Source organism: Bidens hawaiensis, unplaced genomic scaffold, assembly GCF_021521415.1.
Source record: "Bidens hawaiensis isolate Kalapana, Puna unplaced genomic scaffold, B.hawaiensis_p1.1 tig00003510_1, whole genome shotgun sequence".
Lineage (NCBI taxonomy): Eukaryota > Viridiplantae > Streptophyta > Magnoliopsida > Asterales > Asteraceae > Bidens > Bidens hawaiensis.
The window spans coordinates 1521536-1544377 of record NW_027491198.1 but is presented as its reverse complement, the minus strand read 5'-3'; the positions used below and the strand labels follow the sequence as shown (position 1 = coordinate 1544377).

At 33.4% G+C, this 22842-nt stretch overlaps 2 protein-coding genes across 3 annotated transcripts; one reads left to right on the top strand and one right to left on the bottom strand.

The window, feature by feature from the left end:
- Positions 1-11376: 11376 nt before the first annotated feature.
- LOC143623672 (25.3 kDa vesicle transport protein SEC22-1-like) lies at positions 11377-12565 on the bottom strand. The gene is made up of 4 exons (XM_077094519.1): positions 12393-12565; positions 11932-12092; positions 11697-11843; positions 11377-11414 (listed from the first exon to the last, which is right to left on the bottom strand). Exons 1-4 carry the CDS (start codon positions 12563-12565, stop codon positions 11377-11379), a joined length of 519 nt encoding a protein of 172 aa, XP_076950634.1.
- A 3905-nt stretch (positions 12566-16470) lies between these two features.
- Positions 16471-19040, top strand: LOC143623689 (uncharacterized). 2 transcript variants are annotated; one of them, XM_077094533.1, is made up of 2 exons: positions 16471-17428; positions 17459-19040. In XM_077094533.1, the coding sequence occupies exons 1-2, from the start codon at positions 16576-16578 to the stop codon at positions 18838-18840; spliced, it is 2235 nt and encodes a 744-aa protein (XP_076950648.1). In that variant the 5' UTR covers positions 16471-16575; the 3' UTR covers positions 18841-19040. The 2 variants fall into 2 exon arrangements, with proteins under 2 accessions (XP_076950648.1, XP_076950649.1); XM_077094534.1 differs by having other exon boundaries at positions 16471-17425; positions 17459-19038.
- Positions 19041-22842: the final 3802 nt, after the last annotated feature.

The following is a 22842-nucleotide window of genomic DNA, read 5'->3' as shown; positions in this document are numbered from 1 at the left end:
TTATTAGCTTTACTCGGACTTATTTGCTACATACGTGCTATTTGTTTTATTTTCGTTTGAGTCGTAGGAGTCTAAGTAGTTTTTCTTTTTATTTTTATTTTTTTTATATAGTTTGTTTTGAGTCGTAGGAGTTAGATTAATATAGTTTAGTTTAATTTCTTTTAATTAGTTTAGTTTTCTTTAATATATATTTTTTTTATTATTTTACTACTATTTGGTGCTAGTGATCCTTTTCTCTTTAAGTTTATCTTTGCAGTGATCTTCATGGATTGTTACCACGGGACTAGAGTTGAAGAAAATTCTCATAAAGATCAAACAGGTTTAACTATATGGGAGTTAGAAATACAAGCAATTATGGACCACCTAGATCAAAACAGCTACCAGCCTAAATTATATGTGGTGTATGATAGGATGGGGAATATTATAGGTTGTAAAGACTCATCTGGCGCAATGATGGATCACATACCACATCCAGAAGAGATATTATACGATGTTTTATGTGTCACCCATAGCATTAATCCAAAAGCACCACTTTCAGATATAATGGATGATTTTCGGCAAGGATTAAAGTATCAAATACAATTTTATGAGCCGACGATCAAGTTTGAGGATGTTAGGTTGCAAGATAAGACAGAGGATCGTATTCCCTCTTGGGAAGACGAGTTTAGGGATGAATTTGGTGAAGATTTGGTGGATTCAGCCGATGCGGATGAGAGTGATTGTAACCCCGAAAGAGATCTTGAGGAGCTTGAAGTATTATTATTCGGGGAGCCATTTAAGAAACAAAATGTCAAAGAGGAATCACAAGAGATATCTGAAGAATTGAAGAGTAAAGAATTGCATCTCGTTGTGAAAGAACATCCACGTCTGCACGGTAAAGCGGATATGTTTTTAGAAATAGTTGTTCGTGGATCGCCACATAAATCAAGAGCCCCAAGAAGGAAGATATTCGGGCTCGGGAATCAAAGTGTGCCGAATTGGTCGTATTTTCAGAATTTTAATAATGGGTGGATCGAGCCGAATGCGTATTTTTGGGCCTACATGTGGTTGGAAATTAGTTTCTTCCCAACTGATTTTAAGAGGAGAGTGTTGAGGAGCACCAATGGGAAGAGAATCAAGGAGAAGCCTCCTGATTGAGGTTTCGGGACTAAGTCTGGCTGAAGACTTTTTGTAAACTTAGCGCTTTCCGGGAGGCAACCTGGTTACATATGAGATGATTGGTGAGATATGGTTTTAAACAAGTGTGGGGATGATGGAGCAGCTGAGCCGAATACTTTAAGTTTTATTTATTATTTGCTGCTAATTATTCATGATTTATTTGTCGGTTGATGTGAAGTACTTTAATTGCTTAATATCTATCGTTATGATAAAATATATTTTTAGATATGCTTGTTTTGTTTTTGCCGCTTACGTTCGTGAAAGAATGAGTTACCATTTGCTGAGCACGTTCGTAGTTGGAGGGCATTCATGGAAGAAGACTTTGGCATCATATTTCATGCGCATATTATCAGCTAAGTCTTTTTCATTATCTAGCTTGCTAAATTTTTTTTTATATTTGCTTTTGTTTTTATTTTTTAGTTTTTAGTTTTTTGTAGTCCGACTTTATTTTAATTTATTTTTATTTCAAGTCGTCCTTATCCTTGCATTGAGGACAATCAAAATTTAAGTGTGGGGATAGGATATTTGAGTCGTAGTTTTTTTTTGCTTTAAATTAAAAAATAAAAAACTTAAAAAAATTGAAAAATGTTTAAAAATGTCCCTTGAATCTAGTTTTTTGCGTTAAAGTGGGAGATGATGATATTTATCGAAAATTGGTTTTTCAAACTACTAATAATATGAGATAAATAAAAGAATGCGCACTTAACTCGAGATGTGTCGGTAGGCTCAGCCTTGAAAATGAAAGGGCAATTCGATAAAATGGGTCGGAAATCTCTTGTGGGTAAAGCGTTTTGTCCGTAGAAAATAAGTAATGAAATGTCAGCCATACTCAAGCCTCAATTCTTGGTATGAAAAGTGGAAATATTATAAAGTTTGAAAAGTTTAAAAAATTTGAATACGTTATCATTTGATGCTTGGGTAGGTTTAACGTTAGAGTATGCCGTGTAGCCTGTGATATAAATCCTAAACTGCTAGCTTTAGTGTTTTACACATAATTGACGTATGGTTTTATAACCTTAAATCTTGTATTGATGGGATGCCCGGGTCCGGAGACCATGGGTCTGTATGCCGACTATTCATCTGGGTATTCACAATTCCAAATGGGGTTGTGAATATTTAAAATAAAAGCTAAAAAAAAGAGCAAACCCGCAGTTTTCTGCCAAATAAGTCTTTAAACATGATCACAAAAGGTACAAAAGTACACATGCATTACATACTTGATCATCCACGCTGTTAGCCATGTGAGGTCCCCTTGCTCGCGTCTCATTACCATTAAGAAACGGACCACACATGTAAGCCCTACAGATGAAATTTTGCATACTCACCTATGGTAATGGTTCGGTGTATTGTTTGATAACGGGGGTATGTCATGTTGTGGGGAACACTAGCTATAAATTAATTGAACCTTAATCATATCTAATGGCTTCTTGGTAGACTTTGATGCTTAAGCTTAGGTGGATAAACAATACCCTTGATCGTCTTAACTATTCATAAAAAATAGAGCAACAAAAGTTTTAAATCTGCTAATTTTGAGGTTTAAGTCAAGTTGGGGTGGTCTGGTCCGCTAAAAGCTGAAAATAAGCGGGTTGTGTAAACCACTGAGTACTATTATTGTCGGATCTTATTTGTCCCGGTAAAGATTAAGGCATGGGTTTAAGTGGACAACAATATCGGTGATCGCGGTTTTTGCGTTTTTCTAAGCTTTAAAAATTAACCTATATGTTTGTAAGTCTAAATTTTCCGATTCTGATCCAACTGCATTAGACTTTTACATGGACGAAAAAAGAGTAAGTGTGGGGATATTTGATATACATGTATTTATACATCTCGAATCCCTTGTAAAGTTATGTTTATTTAAAGTTTCGAGTTCGTTTTAGTTCATGTTTTGGTTTTTCTTTTATTAATTTAGGTTTTGAGTCAAGTGTTTTATAGTTATTATGTTTTATATCATTCGGTGTCTTGCACGTTAAATCTAAGTCTTTCTATCTTTTCATGTGAAGTTTTAAGTTCGTTTTGTTCATCATTGGTTACGTGATTGCTTCACTTAGAGTTTTTATTTGTTGTCATGTAGATGATGGCTTGGAGAAGCAAGGGAAACAAGTTCTAGAATATTCTCAATGTTACTTGGAGTATAAGAAGAGATTAATCAAGATTTAATAAAGAATAATCAAGAAAAAAACAACAAAAATCCAAAATTCCTTTTTTGAAGGCGCCGCCGCACGTGAAGGTGAAAGGCTTATGGCGGCCGCGCGGCGCCTAGGTCTTCTGGCCAAGCCATTTTTGCAAGTCCAAGCCCGATATCTCGCTTATATAAACATATTCATTCCCTAGCCGATCCTAAGACTTATTGCAGCCGATTTTGAGAGGTTTTCCAAGGGTTTGTGAAGGTTTTGAAGCTAGTAATCAAGGAAGATCATCAAGCTTCATCCAAGTGTTCAAGGGTCAATTAAGAAGGGTTCTCTCGTTCATTATCTTTGTTCTTGTTCATTATATTTCATGATGCTTTTCTTTGTTCTTTGGTTTAGTTATTTGATTATGACTATGCTAGGCTACACTTCATGTCTACCTAGGTTTGATGAACATGTTTGAGACTTGATTCTTGCTTTGGACAATTGTTTAATTATGGTTTCATTTTATTAATAGTAAAAGACTTGGTTTTGCTTTCATGATGCGTATAAGTGTTTATTATCTTGATTGATTATTTAACTATTGTTTCACATGGATTTTGTTTTCTATTGATTGTGTTCTTTAGATCTTAGAGTTCATGTTTAATCTTTACTTGGTGTTTTGATTATTATGGTTGAATAGGCCTATTAGATCATAAAAGCTTGTTGATAGTTGGTTAGGGTTTTAAATGTTTTGCTAAATTACAATAGCTGTAAGGTGAGGATTTGTTCATGTGTCTTGGTCAATTTCATGCTAGGATAGTTAGTGACAATATTCTTGCTTATTGTGTAGATCCATGTTCATGATGTCATGTTTAGCTTATCAAGTTATCTAGGGTTTAGTGTTTCGTAAGATTGCTTGCTTTAAATACTATTAATTAACCCTAATTGATGACTTTGCGGAAATCAATAATACTGATTGCTTAATAATCTAATAATTGTTCTTCGGTATTTTATTTGATTCAGTCAAAGGTCCTTAGGGTTTGTTAGATGAATACGTTTAGAAATCAGTTTCCATATCATGTTATTTATACATTGCTTGATTATTGTTGATACATGGGATTCTTACCTAGGTAGATTCCTTCTCTGTTTGGTTTCGATTTCGTGATTAATTGCTTATTTCTCGTTTGCTTGCTTATTTATTTTATTTGTTTTCTTAGTTTAATATTAGTTTAAAATCCCCCTTAAAACATTAATAATAAATAGTCGTGTCGTAAGTCTAGTCTAATTAGTTAATTAACGTAATTTATAGAGTCCTTTGGGTTCGATATTCCGGACTTACTTAGATTAGTACAACTGACCGGTTCACTTGCCGGTTTTTTGTTTAGTTGAGCCTTAGATCTAGTTTTTATTACTTGTTAATTTAGTTAATATTTAATTGACTATTTTGAGCACATCATGGCATTGCCTCAAAGAGAATGGAATTTTCATCTATCTGTTTTTTATTTGCATTATATTGAAATAGTGCATCATGACAAGTAAATTTTTTCTCTTTTCATATTATATATATATACAAACTTATGAATATTCACTAATCTAATTCTTGACAAAATATATTATTTTAAATATGTTGCGGGAAGATTGATATGAGGATCGCAGGAAAATTAGTTGGAATTTTAGGTTATTATAAATGAATAATTTCTGTCTAGTTCGATGTATTGCTATTTGATTTTAAGACAATTGTGTACTTGTGATTTGATGAAATAAATTAAATAGTATTGTCACATTAAAGTGTCTATGAGTATGAACAATCCACGTACCGAATCGATGTATAATTCACCATTGGTCGTGGTGTTACACTAGGTTTCCGGCAACCTCAATAATTTGGGTTTTTTATTAGAAAAAGGGTTCCTAAATGTCCGATCTAGGTTACAAAGATGTTTAGGACAAATAAAAGTTGAGTTTTCTGGCTAAAAAAGAGTTTTCCGGCCAAAATTACGGCGACCGGAGACTAACAGAGTTAAGCTTCGTGACTTGTTGGGAACAAATATGTTAAAGATGAGACCATCAGCAGCCAACTCACTAGTTGGGCTGTTATTTGCTAATTGTCCATAGTTTTAATTATTTTAATCTAATTTTCCCTTTTTTAATCATAAATGGGTTAGTAGCAATTAGTGTTGACGAATAAGTATTGTTTTTTATTTGTGTGCGTGTGTGTAAATTGATGGTTCAGATAATGTAAGAAAGTTTATCAGTCACAAAGTTTAAGGGTATGTTTGTTTTGAGGTAATGGAATGAATGGGGAATGGAATGGGAAAATAAATAGAATGGACAAGATAATAAAGAGGATCATTATAATTCATTTATCTTTTTTGGTTAACATATAAGAATGAAATAAATTATTACATTTTGTTGGTTGGTATCCAAAAATATTGTAGCGATGAAATAGGAATTCAAAAACACTCTTATATCAAAATAATTATTTTTTTTACCGAAATTTAAAAAAACTTGCAATGGCGACGGTGGTGGTAGCTCTGGCGATGAAAATGGTGGTGGCGGTGGCGACGGTGGTGTCGGTCAGGCGCAGGGGCGATGGTTGTGGTGGTGGTGGCAGTGGTCAAGCGGTGGTAGCATTGGTAGTGATGGCGATAGTAAGGTGACAACGACGGCGGTGGCGGTCAGGTGGTGGTGGTCAGACAACGATAGTGGTGGTGGCATTGATGGTCAAACGGTGGTAGTGACAAAGGTTGTGGTGGTTAAGACAACAATGGTGGCAGTGATAGCACTGGTGGTAAGGTGGCGATGGTGGCGGCAGAGGTGGTGGTGGTGGTGGTGGCGACAGTGGTGGTCAGGTGGTGGTGGTGGCTAAGGTAGTGGTGGTGGTTGTTGTTAGGTGGTGGTGTTGAGAAAGTACGGTGAATGAGGAATGGAATGAAAAAAAGAAGAGGTGAGAATAAATGGTTTTGATGGAATGAGATTCCATTCATTGAGCAACCAAACACTATTTTTTTTCATTCCCACGCAATGAATCATTTAATTTTCACAGTCATTCCTGCATACCAAAAGATACCTAATTGTAATTAGTGAATAAGAAGAATTTGCATATCATCCATCAACTCCTCCCCTATCTTTAAATTAGAAAAAACAACAACTAAAAACTCATTACATCCCATCCACCATTTATCTACCCCCCGTGTATTTTAAAAAATCGTTATATGAAAAACTACTATTTATCCTCTATCAAATTATTATAAGTGTATAAATAATAAGAAATATAATAAAATAAGTGTTTGTGAATACAATAAAGATAAAAATGGTGGATAAGATGTGAAAAGTTTTTTAAAATGCAAAATACAATTTTGAAAAGTGTGACTTTTAGTTAAATTATATGTTGGAAAATGTGAATGTGTATTAGGGTTGTCACTTTTACCCGAAACCCAACCCGAGAAAACCCTTACCCGAACCTGAACCAACCTGACCCGAGTACCCGAACCCGAGAAAAGACTAACCTGAACATAAGTAATTTTGGTTGGTTTCGGGTTTGATTTATAAGTTTCGGGTCATCCCGAATAAACTTTTAGTTTTGAAATAAAATATATTTTTTTAGGTATAATAAGCTACGTCTTGGCCAACAAAATTTTCAAAATCTGGCCCTAAACTATTGTTGTCATTCCAACTATTATGAGTCGATTGTTTATTGTTAATTTATGTTTTCCGTTTATTACTAATTGCAATCATAATTGAACAACCAAATCATGCTCGACTGAAGTTGATTGTGGTTTGAGTTAGTTTTACTCTTATTTTGAATTGTTTTATCAAGTTATGTTGGTTACTTATTTGATTATTTGCGTTAAGAGAAAACAAGAATATGTTTTAATTTTAGCATTGTGGTTTTCTAATTTTTTGTTTTTTGTTTAGTTTTCTAGGATACTCGTAACCCGAATTACCCGAACCCGAAAAAACCGTGAGAGATTTGGGTTGAGTTTCGGGTGAAGATTTAGAACTTTAAATCCCGAAGAACCCGACACGAAAAACCCGAAACCTAAAAAACGAACCCGAAGAACACTCCTAAATTATGTATGCATGCTCTTAATTCTATTCAGTATTAGCAGATAAAATCGAACAGTATGGACCATGCTTTGCCTATCTCAGGCCTACGTGACCATCAGGGCCAATGGCTTACACCACCCACCCATGTTTGTGCTGGTCATCGGTGACTTGGTATCGGGAATTCCGTCGATAAAACCACCAATCCTTTTATTCTAGTTTTTTCAACCCTTTTCTAAATTATTAAAGTAGGTAAAATAGTTTTTGGCTAATAACTTGTTTTTATTAAATTTAAAACATAACTAACTATAGGACATGAGTCACATTTTATTTAAAAAATAAAATAAACGCTAACGATACTCTCGTTAGTAGTGGGAAAATTCTAGTACGATACCGTTTACAAAACTGAATAAATACAAACTTTTATATTCAAAATTGATATGATTCAAAGTCTTTAGTGGGTAGTTTAGCAAGTATTCATGTAGTATCCGTGTCTTGTGTCTTCATCACATTTTGTTCTTGGACTAAGAGCCTTGACTACAACAAAAAGGCAAACAAAATGTTGACGTTGTGGCTGAGGCACGTGTTCAACACGCCTCTACATAAGAGAACGCGTCTGTCTTCCAGGGTACAACAGCCAAAGCAGTTTGTACTGCTTGAGATGTCCACATGCTCGAGATTACATCAGGTATATCGGTGTTCTTGAAAACGAATATGTTAGAACAAGGTGGTGAAGGAATCAAGTAAAGAGTACTCCTCTCTAACTATATGAATTTTTTGAGTGAACGCAATTCTAGTTTTTTTCAAATGAGGCATAAAGCCTACTAATATATTCAAGAGTTGAAAGAAAATTAAGTGTCTCACTTAATTAGTAACTTAATGTAATAATAAAAACTTATTAAGTGTAATCAGGCTACTCTATTAAAGAGTTTCACCAAACTAAGAGTTTTATATTATTACAATAAATTAATTTCCATTCACCATTTCTAATTTTCCAACCATCCCCCACATGAATGGAGATTGATCAAAACACACACAAGATATTCAATGGAATCTAGGCAGTTGAGTATTGCAGGATAGGTAGGTGTTAGCTTTGAACCTTCCTTTGTGAACTATACTTAGTCTCCTAGCGGGTTAGTAGACGCGATGTCCTTGAACAAACCCCATTTGTGTAGACGACAATACACTTCACAAAATACTCTCCCTAGCCGAGCACATCCCCTCATTATCATGTCTATTATGGTCCTAGAACACTAGCCTGGACTGTGAAAGATCTAAAAATTGCACACCCCACAATTTCATTCGAAGCAACCCTTCTCTTTCGCATAGGTGATTTTCCATAAATCATTAAAAGCATTAAGGTTATGATGAGTTACACAAATCATTAACCATGCGTTATGCTTAGCCTCACAACATATCCTTGTTATTATAGAAATGGACTAGGAACTAATTAAACTTCCTGTATAATTTAGGATGATATATATAAAGATATATATTAGCTTATATCTTAACTTATACATCGACTATGCCTCCATAGTGACCACCGTTAGATATATATAATTAGGTTGGCCTATTGAACTTAGATCTTGGGATCTCCAGTCAACTAAGTTAGGTTTTCCTTCATATATCTTTTTTCATGGGCTTTAGTCTCATTCCACAACTTCATCTTTCATCAACCCTTGGGTTGTTGGATCCAAAACCACTATTTATGACTTTGTCAAGTCAATACTAGATAATTGCAATTAAGATGAGTTGTTATAACGTGTTCTGAACTTTTAAGTTAATATTGCCTATTTTTATCTTCTAAGACTATAATATCGAGACTCGCCCGGATCTAGTTATAATAATTGTCTTTTTGAAAAACACAATTCTAATTCTAATGCAAATGCGTCTCTGTTATGCCTCTAGTATGCCACATCATATATCAAGCAAGATTATGATTTTAACCATTTGGTATTTGAATATAATCACTAGATTAGATCATTATGACCATTGTGTAGTCAACTAGGTCACATGTTTGCAATGTTAGATAATAATCCTTATTGATAAACCTTCCATGTTCAAATGCAAGACACCCTCACATTTAAGTGTTATTGGATAACAGTATCCAACTTCCGTATAGGGTAAAGAAAGGTTCTTCTTTTCTACGCAATCTGAGAAATCGTCTCAATGACCATTTCTATATACCCTTTCTAAATGACTTCCCCCACATTTCTTGCGTTTTGACATAGTTTGCTTAAATTTAGTTATGGCCACAAATTGACACTCATGATTTGAACAAAATCTTGCCTTGTATCAGTGAGTTCATCGATGTTTACTCATAAAGCAACACATGCCTTGGCGTAATCTTTCACCACTTGCTAGCTTTTAAGCTAAACTTGTCATAAGATTATTATCAAACCATCTCAAATCTAGAAGGATTAAAAATCACCATCTAGGGCATACCTAGAAAGTTGTGTTCTTCTTACGATCCTCATAAATTATATCATTTCTTTAGATTGAATGAAAACCATCTTTAAATTTGTCTAGACACAAATTATTCTTGCATTGTGAATGTTTCGTGTTAATTAGTCTTCGCAAAACACCATAATTAACAAGTACTAGTTTAGCATACTTTAGACTATAATAATTTAGCATGCGAACAAAAGATGCATCATTATGATTCTTCACAGCTATTATAATATCACTTTGAAACGTTCAACCCAAAGTTTTAGACAAAACTAATGAGACTTATTAACAATATCCAAAACTTAGTATTTAAGAAAATCTCACAAGTTATTGTATGTAGCGCATACATAACTTCATCATTCATTCAAGGAATATAACTTATTTTTCTTTTATCTCCAAGGCTTCATCATTGACTTATATGGACTTTAAACAGAAATCTTAATCAAAATCATTTTGATGAATACATTCATCATGATTAATGTTACTCATCTACAATCACTATTATGTTGAGATAAAGTCAATTGAATTAACACTCAAACTCTTGGTATTCATATTTGCATATAATAATTTATACATTTCATTTTTGTTTCTTGAAACTATTTACTGGGATACTCAAAATGAAAGATAAAACTTCCACATAGTTCAAACAAAGTGAATGATGGTAGAAACATCTATATGCCCGTCGCTATTGCAAACATATTATATTAAATCTCTTGAGATTTACTTAAATTCAATTAAGTCGGTGAATTTTCAATGATGAATATCCAAGGTTTTAAATATCTCATTAACATATATTAATTCATATGTTACAATTCACACTTAGTGAATCTCCAAGAAGTTAAATATGCTTTTAACATATATTAATTCGTATTTACTGATTTCCAAGGAGTTACATATCACTTTCTTTTGTTTTTAATATTACCATACTCACTTCGTTATTCCATTACCCTCTCATGATATGATTATACATTTGTTGTCTTGTCTTCTTCGCAACAACTCGCAAGTTGTTTCTTATACGAAATTATTTTTACATTATCCATTTATAAGTTTTTTTAACATTAAGGGGGTGTTTGGTACAGAGAATGGAATTGTAGAGAAATGGAATAGAGAAATGGAATTGCAGAGAAAGGGAATTGGTCTGGAGAATGAGAATTGACTGTTCTGTTTGGTAGTACAGAGATTTCAGTAGAGAAATATAGCTGAGAATCATTTCTCTTGTTTGGTACATAGAAAATAAACAGAGAATTATATCAACTTTATCATTAGCACAAGTATTTTTTTCATAACAAATATTTAATAAAAAATAAAAAACATATAAAAAGATACATAAATTCCAACCAAAATATGCATTGATCAAACCAATTCACATACAAAACATAGTTTTTAAGCAAAAAACATCAACCATAGTTAAAACCAATTCACATACAAAACATACTTCAACCATACACAGCTATCCCATTGAACCATCGGTATACAACTCGACCAACTCAATTTTCTCTTCTATTGTCAACGCAAGAAAAGAACGTCCTAGATCCACATCTTTACCAATCAAATGAGCTGCTTTGAACCGTTTTTTCGTAGTGATACATAAGTTAACAATTCAACAATCTCAATATCTTTACCAATCAAATAAGCGGCTTGACATTTGACTGACCTCTGCATAAGTTAACAATTCAACAATCTCAATTAATTAACCACTTCCTCAAAATTATTTTATAAACAAGGTGTCACATTATAAAAGCACAACATTTTGACCAATTTTATAATGGCATTTTATGATAAAATACTATAACATATAAGATAATCAGAAACTAAACATCACACTTAATTTCACTATGCTATACTACTTCCAAACCCAAAAACATGCAATATCTGACTATACACATATTAGTTTAACGATTATTTTACTACTAATTAAAAATAAAGAAACGAACTTACGGTCCAATTTTTCACCAACGCCAAGAACTTCTTGTACGTTACGAGTCATAATTTGGTGAACCTCATAAAGTTCATCATTCAACTTAGAAATGTTCCTCTGAGTTCTTGTGTCCTGGTACAGTTTCTTAGTCCTCTGTATAAATGTATCTATTCAACAAATTAAAAAGAAGCAATTAAGCACAATACCATAATAACAAAAAAAGAAAAATGAAACAAAAAACAAGTAATATCTTACCAAATTTTATGAAAGCATACGGTCTTGCAGCAGTTTCAATTTGATTTCCATAACCACGCTCGAATTCATTCTTAAGATCTTCAAGATATTGGAAAGCAAGTTTCTTCGGATAAGCACGATCACACATTGTTAAATAACAAACACGCCCTTCAATAATATAACTAATTACATAAGTTAAGGAACCTAATGCATATGATTTAGCATTTTATATGAAAATTAGCGTACGAAAAGGAATGTATAAAAACACTAGCAAAAACTTGGTAGCCAGACCGTGAGTAGCCAGTCTGTGTTTGTTCGTTTGTGTTTGTGAACCGTTCACAAACAAATCCAATTTCTTAACGAACAAAAAATTCCGTTCGGGTTAGGTGTTCGTGAACCGTTCGCTTATCCTATAATAGCTTAACGAACGAATATGAACACGCAATCATGATATTAAACAAGTTAGGGCAAAAGTAGGATACTGGAAAACATAAGGGCCGGTTTCAACGGACATCCTGGATGCATCATTTTGTCCCCTCGAAAGATTCTTAAACAATGCTTTAACTTGCTGTTTGTAGAACTCTGCATCCTGCAAATCGCGACCGTCGTCAAGTCCTTCGGCTAACGGAAGGCCATCAGTGACACGTGCAATCATTGTCACTGTAATAATAATAAATCACATAACAATAATATTATAACAGATCGATACAAACAAGATGAACATTATTTTCTATCCTATTTCACAATTCATTCAGGTGAGCATAATCGATCGAGAATTAACTTGATTCAGGTGAACATAATTGCAATTTGATCTGGAAAATAATAAGAAATTGAAGATTACCTCATGCGTATGTGATAGGATCCGACGGATTTGAAACGGATCCAGAAGAAGGCAAACTGAATTGCGATTAGGGTTTTGGTGATCGAAAAATTGGGGATGCAGTCCAAATAGAAATAGAAATACAAATAGAAAGATCGAACAGCAGGGAGAATTCTTTCCATTTCTCCGCTTTTTTTAGAGAAACGAAATCAGAGAAATGGAAATGGTTTATTTCCATTTCTCACCTCTTTCTTTCATAAACAAACAAGAGAATTCTTTCCAATTCCATTTCTCACCCCTCAATTCCCTCTACCAAACACCCCCTAATTTTCCATGAAAAAAATAATCTATAAAATAATTTTGTATGTCACCATAATATTGTTGTATTTGGTTGTAAAACTGTATGTGCTATCCGAAGATATTGAACATAAATAATAATACAACCGAAACTACAACATAGAATGTAAAGTACTTTTTAATAATAATTCATATGGATAATCAGACGACAGTTATACATCAAATCTTAAAGTGTTATTATTTTCAACCCTTTCATCATTCGACATGAATCATCTCAATGATACCATTTTATATTATGTATTCAGGTACTCCCTCAAATAGAAATCCATGCACACCTATCCACATATCCTCGCTTCAATTTTAAAACCGTACTCTTGAATAAATATGTTCAAAATAACATCATGATGTTACAATTAGTACACTTAAGTAGCAAATCTTGAACAATCAATCTTGTTCACACATCACTGAGTTGTTTTCACCACAAAGTATCATTGAAAACGTTATCTTAGTTTAACATATACTACTTTAAGCAAGAGTAGTGAATCATCTTCTAAAATTTGAAATATACAAAACTTTGTTTAAAATCATTCTAAATCATTTCCTTAATTTTACAATATATTATATTATTAATATCAAAAAAAGGTTTAAAAATTCAAATATCAAAACCTAAAACATCAAACAATTCTATATAGTTTAGATTTAATATCTATGTACTTAAACAGTTTCTAGCACAAATGTTTTAAAAAAAACATGTTATAATGCACACATTATAAAACTTATCGTTTTCATGTAACGTTTTCAAATGATAGAGTTTATAAGATAAACCATTTCTAAAGCACACAATAGAAAATTAAATGTTCAAATAAAACATTTTCAATCGGTATGGTTTATAAAATAAACAATTTCCAACAAACATGTTAGAACTTAAACTATTTTAACGAGTACGTTAGAGGAAAGACAATACATACATGAAATATTAGACATTCTGACAAAACCTTTTAAATTGTTGGTTTTTCTAGAGTATAGCCAAAAATTCGCTCCATTGACATTGAGCTAATGCTTGAATTATTAATAACTTAATCGGAGGAATATGAACAAATACACGTGGAATCTTTTGTGCACTATTTCACCAAAACACACATGTACGTCTCACTAAAATATTTTCTAACACGCCCATTAGAAAATTAACGTTTACACAAAAGGTTATAAATTAATCGTATCTTACACGCATGTTGGATATTTAGACACACTTTTTAAACATATTATTTTATAAAAAAAAAACCATTTCTAACACACATGTTAGGAAGCAAAACGTTTATAAAAACCGTTAAACCCGATCTAAAGCGCACGTTAGATTATTAACGTTTACAAGAAATGAATGGTTTACTTAAAACCATTTCTAACACAATTGTTAGACATAAACGATTGCAAAAATCGTTAACAAAACCAACAAAAATCCCAACGGTTTTTCAAGACCGGTTTTAAAACTATAGTTAGAATACAAACAATTACAAAAATCATTTTCTAAAACCAAACAGTTGAATAAAATATTACATTTTGTAACACGGTATAGGATTTAAGATTGCACCATGATATACAAAAATCCAAACACAACAAGTTGTACTACGCACGTAAGTTCCCAAAAGAAAATATTTATAAGATTATAATATCTAAAATATTTTTATTTTAAACCATTTTGTGAACCCAAAATTCTTATAAATAAGGTTTTAAAATTGTAGAAACAATCTCACGAAATTTGTTTTAAGATTGTAGGACATGGGTTACATTTTATTTAAAAAATAAAATAAACGCTAACGATACTCTCGTTAGTAATGGGAAATATTCTGGTACGATACCTTTTACAAAACTGAATAAATATAAACTTTTATATTCAAAATTGATTTGATCCAAAGTCTTTAGCGGGTAGTTTAACAAGTCTTCATGTAGTATCTTTGTCTTGTGTCTTCATCACATTTGGTCTTCGACTAAGCGCCTTGACTACAACAAAAAGGCAAAAAAATGTTGACATTGTGAATGAGGCACGTGTTCAACACGCTTCTCTTAAGACAGATTTCGCGCCTCTACATAAAAAACGAGTCTGTTTCACAGGGTACAACAACCGCAACAGTTTGTACTGCCGGAGATGTCCACACGCTCGAGATTACATCAGGTATATTGATGTTCTTGAAAAGGAATAGATTAGAACAAGGTGGTGAAGGAATCAAGTAAAGAGTATTCCTCTTTAACCATATGGATTTTTTGAGTGAACACAATTCTAGTTTTTTCAATGAGACACAAAGCCTACTAATATATTCAAGAGTTGAGAGAAAATCAAGTGTCTCACTTAATTAGTAACTTAATATAATAATAAAAATTTATTAATTGTCATTAGACTACTTTACTCAAGAGTTTCACCAAAGTAAAAGTTTTATATTATTATAACCATAAATTAATTTCTATTAACCATTTCTAATTTTCAAACACTAACTACATCTGTTTGTATAATTTTATGGATATACCGGTAAAATTTTTATTGAAAATACACTTGTTTATAAAATAAAAAAATATTTTTTTTTGTTTTGTAATCGACTTTTACACGTGTTTTGACTGGTAAGTTTGGCAAAATATATTTACGTTTTCGATTACCCAACAACGACGGGTACTTGAAATTTAATATATGTTTTTTAAATTTTACGTTTAACTTTTTTGAATTATTAATGAATGATTTTAGTCAATTTTAGTCGGTAACTTTTTGTATCAATATTTTAGTTTTATATATGTATGAGTTGATTAAAGATGTAATATTTTAAATGTAATGTAAGGTTTATTAATTTATTTAATATATTGTTTATTTTAAATATATTATTATTTTATTAGACAACGAAGGGAATAGATGAGTTATTGGGTATTTCTTTATACTGTGAAAGACAAAGAATTAAGTGAGGTGTGATCTGATGCTGACATGACACTATAATACAATTGGTGAATTGATGAGTACACCACATAGTCTAAGGGTGAGGTGGTAGCATGTGGTCACGTAAGTTCTTGGCAACTCACCCTTATTTGCCAATACTAGGAGTGTTCAAAGTCGGACATTCAAACTTTGGATATCTGGATCTTTCGGATTATTTGCCAATACTAGGGGTGTTCAAAGTCAAATATTCGAACTTTGAATATCCGGCTCTTTCGAATAATGGATTTCACTATCCGAATCTAAAGTCAGATTACTAAAACTCACTAATCAAAAACCCTTAAATTATGTAAATCCTTTTAATAGACATGTATTACGTTATTCCTCATTATTATTTTTTAATATATGATTATCCAATAAACCACCCTCCATAAAACAATCTTCTTTTTCAACCAATAAAGTAACACTTTATATACATAATTTAATCCTAAAGAGACCCCACACCCAACAATACCCCCAATTCCGGCCACCACAAATTCATCAAATTCCGGCATACCCCTCATCATGGGTACCCAAAGATCCAACCTTTCCACCAACCCCACAAAAAATAACAAATCTTTATAACAATTTGAACACCATGATGGCGGTGGAGACCAACACATCCACCGTCCAACCACCGCCGGAGGAGTCAACGGACGAGTCAACGGTGAAGAAAGTTAGTAAAAGATATCAAGGGCTGTTGATGATAAGAACTAAAGCTATCAAAGGTAAAGGCGCTTGGTATTGGGCTCATCTGGAGCCGGTTCTCGTTCCGAATCCGGATTCGGGTCAACCCAAAGCCGTTAAGCTCCGATGCTCCCTATGCGACGCCGTTTTCTCCGCTTCTAATCCTTCTAGAACGGCGTCCGAGCATCTTAAAAGAGGCACATGCCGGAACTTTATTTCCGAAAATACCCCTAGACCGCTTACGTCAGTCTCACCCACCGGAATCGTCACTCTCAATTCTCCCACGTCATCCTCCTCACCCACCCGCCGGCAACGTCCTCGCCGGAATTACTCTGGCGACAATTCCGACACGCCTTCTCCGGTGACCATGATCGAACCGGCGAGTACACTTCCGGCATTGCCGTATATGTTATCTGGTGGGAAGGAGGATCTGGGTGCTTTAGCTATGTTTGAGGATAGTGTTAAAAAGCTTAAAAGCCCCAAATTGTTATCTTATCAAACCCTAACAAAACCCCAAATTGATTCATCACTGGAGTTATTATCCGACTGGATGTATGAGCACGGTGGGTCGGTTCCGTTTTCGAGCCTCGAGCACCCGAAATTCACCAATTTCTTGAATTTAATCGGGTTACCGCCGGTGACACGTCGGGACTTCGCCGGAGAACGGTTGGATTCGAAATACAAAGAGGCGAAACTGGAGTCGGAAGCTCGAATTCGCGAAGCGATGTTCTTTCAAATCGCGTCGGACGGGTGGAAATCGGGTGGTGGTGGTGGTGGTAATCATCATGATCAAGGTGAATTTGAGAATTTGGTGAATTTGTATGTGAATTTGCCTAATGGGACTAGGGTTTATAGAAGAGGGGTTTTTACTAGTGGGTATGTGTTTGCTAATAATGCTGAGGATGTGTTGATGGAAACAATTAGGGAAATATGTGGGAATAATTTGCGTCAGTGTGTCGGGATTGTGTCCGATCGCTTCAAGTCAACGGCTTTAACGAATCTTGAAAACGAGCATCGGTGGATGATCAATCTTACATGTCAGTTTCAAGGGGTTTATGGATTGATCAAAGATTTTAGTAAAGAATTACCATTGTTCAATAGTGTGACTAATAATTGCTTCAAAGTTGCAAACTTTGTTAATAATAAGTCTTATGTGAAGAAGTCTTTTGTTAAATACCAGCTGCAAGAATACGGGCGGGTCGGGTTGTTGCGGGTACCTGTTTGTGGTGGGAACCAGTTTGTGTTTGCGTTTGAACCCGTGTTTAATTTGGTGGAGGATGTGTTAAGCTCGGCCCGAGCATTGCAGTTGGTTTTGCTTGATGAAGGGTACAAGATGGTTTCTTTGGAGGATCAAGTTGGGAGGGAGATTGATGAAATGATGAGGAATCCTCGGTTTTGGAAAGAATTAGAGGCGGTTCATTCGGCGGTTAAGTTGGTTAAAGGGATGGCTGAGGAGATTGAGAAAGAGAGACCGCGAATCGGGCAATGTTTACCGCTTTGGGAGGAGCTAAGATTGAAACTTAAGAGTTGGTGTGTTGAGTTTCATGTCAATGAAGATCATGTAGACAGGTTGTTTGATAAAAGGTTTAAGAGAAACTATCATCCGGCTTGGGCTGCTGCGTTTATACTAGATCCGCTTTATTTGATTCGAGAGGCGAGTGGGAAGTACTTGCCCCCTTTCAAATACTTAACTTTTGAGCAAGAAAAAGATGTTGACAAGCTTATAACAAGGCTTGTGTCAAGAGAAGAAGCTCATATTGCTTTAATGGAGCTTATGAAGTGGAGGACCGAAGGGCTTGACCCGGTGTATGCACAGGCGGTTCAGTTGAAGCAACGAGACCCTGTCACGGGGAAAATGAGGATAGCGAACCCACAAAGTAGTAGGTTGGTTTGGGAAACTTATTTAACCGAGTTCAAACTTTTGAGAAAGGTGGCGGTGAGGTTGATCTTTCTTCATGCTACTTCTTGTGGCTTCAAATGGAATTGGTCATTCTCAAAAGGGATTCAGTCAAGAAACTCGATTGAGAAGGCGCAAAAGCTGATCTTCGTTGCTGCACATTCGAAGCTCATGAGACGGGGGTTATCGAGTGATGAAGATAAAGATTCATTTTATGCGGTCGGGAACGGTGATGATGATGTGGTTAATGATGTATTGTTTGATGCATCTTCTTTATAAAGATGCAGTCTTTTTTCTTGCTTTTGATTGTTGTTTTATCTATTTAGAAGATTTTTGCACCTATGATTATTATAGAAAAGGGTATTAGTTTTTGTGTTCTGAATTCTTTGGAGGCTAAGTTGGGAATTTAATGGAAAGAAACAAGGCCAAAAAGTGTAGTAATCTTTTCAAAATTATTGAAAATCAGAATATACATTTCTTAAATCCTTGGTTATATTAGGAGTTATTTACTAGAGATCCATTCGTTGGTGGTAACTTGTCATTAGATTTTTTTTGTTTTTTGAACAACCAATTTTATTAAAACGAAAACGTAGCATAGTAAGAAGCTAGACTAGTTGAGTTAAACGTACAACACCACCCAATTACAACTTCTCCAAAAGAAAATTTACACCATGTTTCCAATCAAGTTCTACCCATTTCCTTTTCTTTTTGACCCATAGAAACGTACACCTTTTAATCTCCTCTTTGATTTAGTTGATCGAGACCCTTGCATTGTTGAAAACTGTCTCGTTTCTCGCCTTCCATAAACTCCAGCATGTTGTTAGTATAACACTGCATGGATGGCTCCTTTTTTTGTATTTGTGTACCTCGGTGTTTTATGCATTTCAAGATGTCTCTTAAATATGATGTTAAAAATATTAATTTATCTGTGTAGATAATGGGGGTTTGGATCAAATACAAATGAAATTAACGTGCTAATTATGGGAATCAAGTAAAGTATTTATATATTCAAGTAGGGTAATAATGTAATTACATCATAGAGTAATTGCACTACTCTATGATGTAAATTAGGGCTGTTCACGAACCGAACCGAACGCGGGCATGCTCATACTTGGTTTGGTTTGAAAGCGAGCCGAATCGAGCGGATTGAATTTAAAGAAACAAGCGAAATCTTTATGCTTGAACTTGGTTTGGTTTTGAAACCGAGCGGCTTGGTTTTGCTTGATTTCGTACAAAGTTTCCAATTTTAAATTTCTAAAACTTCAAAATATCATTAATTCATGACTTTGAACTCTAAATCGTCTAAACTTTAACCTTTAAAATGTATAAAACTCATAGTTAACAATAAAACATATATATAAAACGAGTGACTATGGTTTAAATTTGAACTTTGAATTCAACACAAAAGAGGAAAATTTTAAAAACTTTAAAAAATAGTATACTTTTATATATACACATAAAGTTTATATTATCAGCCAAACCCTTTTGACGTGAGGTTCCTTTCTTCAAGGCCGATTTGGGGGGTCTTTTTCGATAGTTCACCCCGACAAGTGGGGTTTGAGAGCCGTTTGATGGGTGACTATCCAGCACGGTTCGTAGAGCACTTTTAGTCTGCGCTGGTGAATGGAAGCCCCCCTATCAAGCAAGAAAGAAGCGGCTCTTCCCACGGCGGAGTCCGCATTTACTCTAATATTATGGTAATTTAGTGTATCAAGATGTCAATCTTAGATCTTATTTCGGTTCGATACGTCCACCTACCAGACTCACCTTTGGCTTTCGTCTCGGTAGGTGTATTAAAACTAATATATAAAAATTAATTCGAGCAAAAAGAACCGAACCAAACCGAGCGAGGCTTTGCTCGTGCTTGGATTGCTTTTAAACCGAACCGAGCTGAACGGCTCACTTGCAAACCGAGCCGAAATCGAACGAGCATTTTTCGAGCAAAATTCGAGCGAACGATGAACGAGCGGCGAGCGGCGAACAGTTTGGACAGCCCTAATGTAAATTAATATATAAATTACAATGAATAATTTAATCCAAATAAAAAATGATAATTAGCTCTCTTTATATTATGTAAAAAATGTATTACAAATATAGTCGTTTTATATCATCAAATATATTTGAATTTTAAATCGATAATGAGTTATCTACCATCGGTATACAATAATGAGGCAATGTCACTGGAATCAACATTTAAACAATTGGGTCTTTTTATGTGAAAGATGTAGCTAAAGTCTTTTACAAAAATGTTATACATTCCATACCCGACCATAGAAAAAAAAAACACCAGATTTTTCTTTTTAAACAGCTTTCATGTTGTTCTTATAAACACATTGTTGTTCAACTATCACAATAGTCTTATAATAAATAAAAAAAAATGGAAAATTTGTTTATTATTTTTAAAATTGAATATTTGTAAAAAAAATTATTATAGTTTTCTTTAATATTAAGATGTCTCAAAATTGAATGTTAATATACTCTTTAAACAAAAACTTTTTTATATACCTTTCAATTTTAAAGAAAACATTTGTATGACACGTAATTATTAGTTTAGTATTTTTTTTATATTAAATATGTTTAGAATAGAATTTATGACATTAATAATTCAATTAATGGAGATTGACCAATTAATATGGTATGTTGAATTTATAATCAATACTATATTTAGAACCAAGTTTTTTTTTCTTTTCCATCAATAGAAGAGAACTGATTTTGACGGAAATTTGATAGTAAGAATTAACCTCAGAATGTCATGTGTCCAGAATTATTTTCTTTTATTAGTATAGGTAGATACATAAATTACTTAATGATGTAATTACATAATTACTCTATCTGTTAGTTGTATATATAATTACTCTATTTGATTCTTACAATTAACACGTTAATTTCATTTATATGTTAACTTTCCTATAGAGAAGGGTTGGTTCATTTTAGAACCATATAAAAATATGAATCTAATTTATTGAAAAACCTAATGAAAATTTCAGTAACAATAATGCGTGAAAAAAATAGAAATCATAGGTGAATAACATGTTAACTTTTGTACGCATATATTATTCGGTAAAATGAAGATGGCGTGGATGCAGTCTCTCTAGCCCTCGATGATAGAGGTAAAACAAAGCTTTTATAGAACCGTGGGAAAAAAAAATAGGCATGAGATGTTATCAAATGAAAAGTGAGTATTGGTTGTACATTTTATACAATGATTAAAAATATTAGATAGTGAAATAAAAATATTAAAAATATTACAGTAACCGTTGCTTAAAATCTATAGGGTACCTAGATAGCTGTACTGCTAAATATATTAAGTCAAGTGATACACGTAATGGTTGGTTCCTTTTGCAATCATATAAAAACTTATGAATCTTTGTTTAGAAATCTAAGGATAAAATTCATTAGTCATACGTGAATAACATATATATCACATCTGAATAAAGTGACAACTTCTTTTTTTTATGAACTGTGATTATATTATAAAACACGGCAGACCGCCGAAAAGACTACAACAAACACCGACCGAATAAAGTGACAACTTCTGTACGTGTGCGTTAATATTTTGAAGGCAATGTGCTTGTGCATATTTATATTTATATTTTAATGCCGGTACTTAAATCTTAGTTATTAGACATCCCGATGGTAAGATGTCCCCCTTTGATGTCCCCCTTAATAAGAGGTATACGTGATTTAATAAGAGTAGATTAGAAGCTATGTTAAACAAAATGCATGTATCGTATGGCCAAAGAAGAAAAAAAAAGCATGTGATTGTATCAAATGCAAGGTTTACAATTATTAATTTGAAAATAGTATAGTAATTGTTGATTTGTTGTGGTAATTAATTTTATAAAATGAAGAGTGGGGATTGGTTGTATACAATGATTAAGACGTATTATAGTAATTGAGGCTTAAAATCTGTAAGGTGGTAGATAGATATAATGCTAAATTATCAATTGTAAGTGGTATATATAAAGGTTGGTTGATTTTAGAACCACATTGAAAAATCTAAGGTTAAAATTTAAAATTTAATGATACAATTCAGTAATCATCTATATCTAGATCTATATTCTACTAAACTATTAAAACAAATTAGTTTGGTGCCACATGTCCCTTGCCTATTGGATGACTGCCTTTCCTTTCAAAATTATCTTTCACTTCTCTATTTTTCTTACCAATTAGATAAATCAAAAATAAATTCTATTCCTAATAATTAAAACACTTAATGTATTCATTTAAAGCAATATAACGGTTTCTAATTTTAGATTTTAACCACTTTTTTATTTTAAG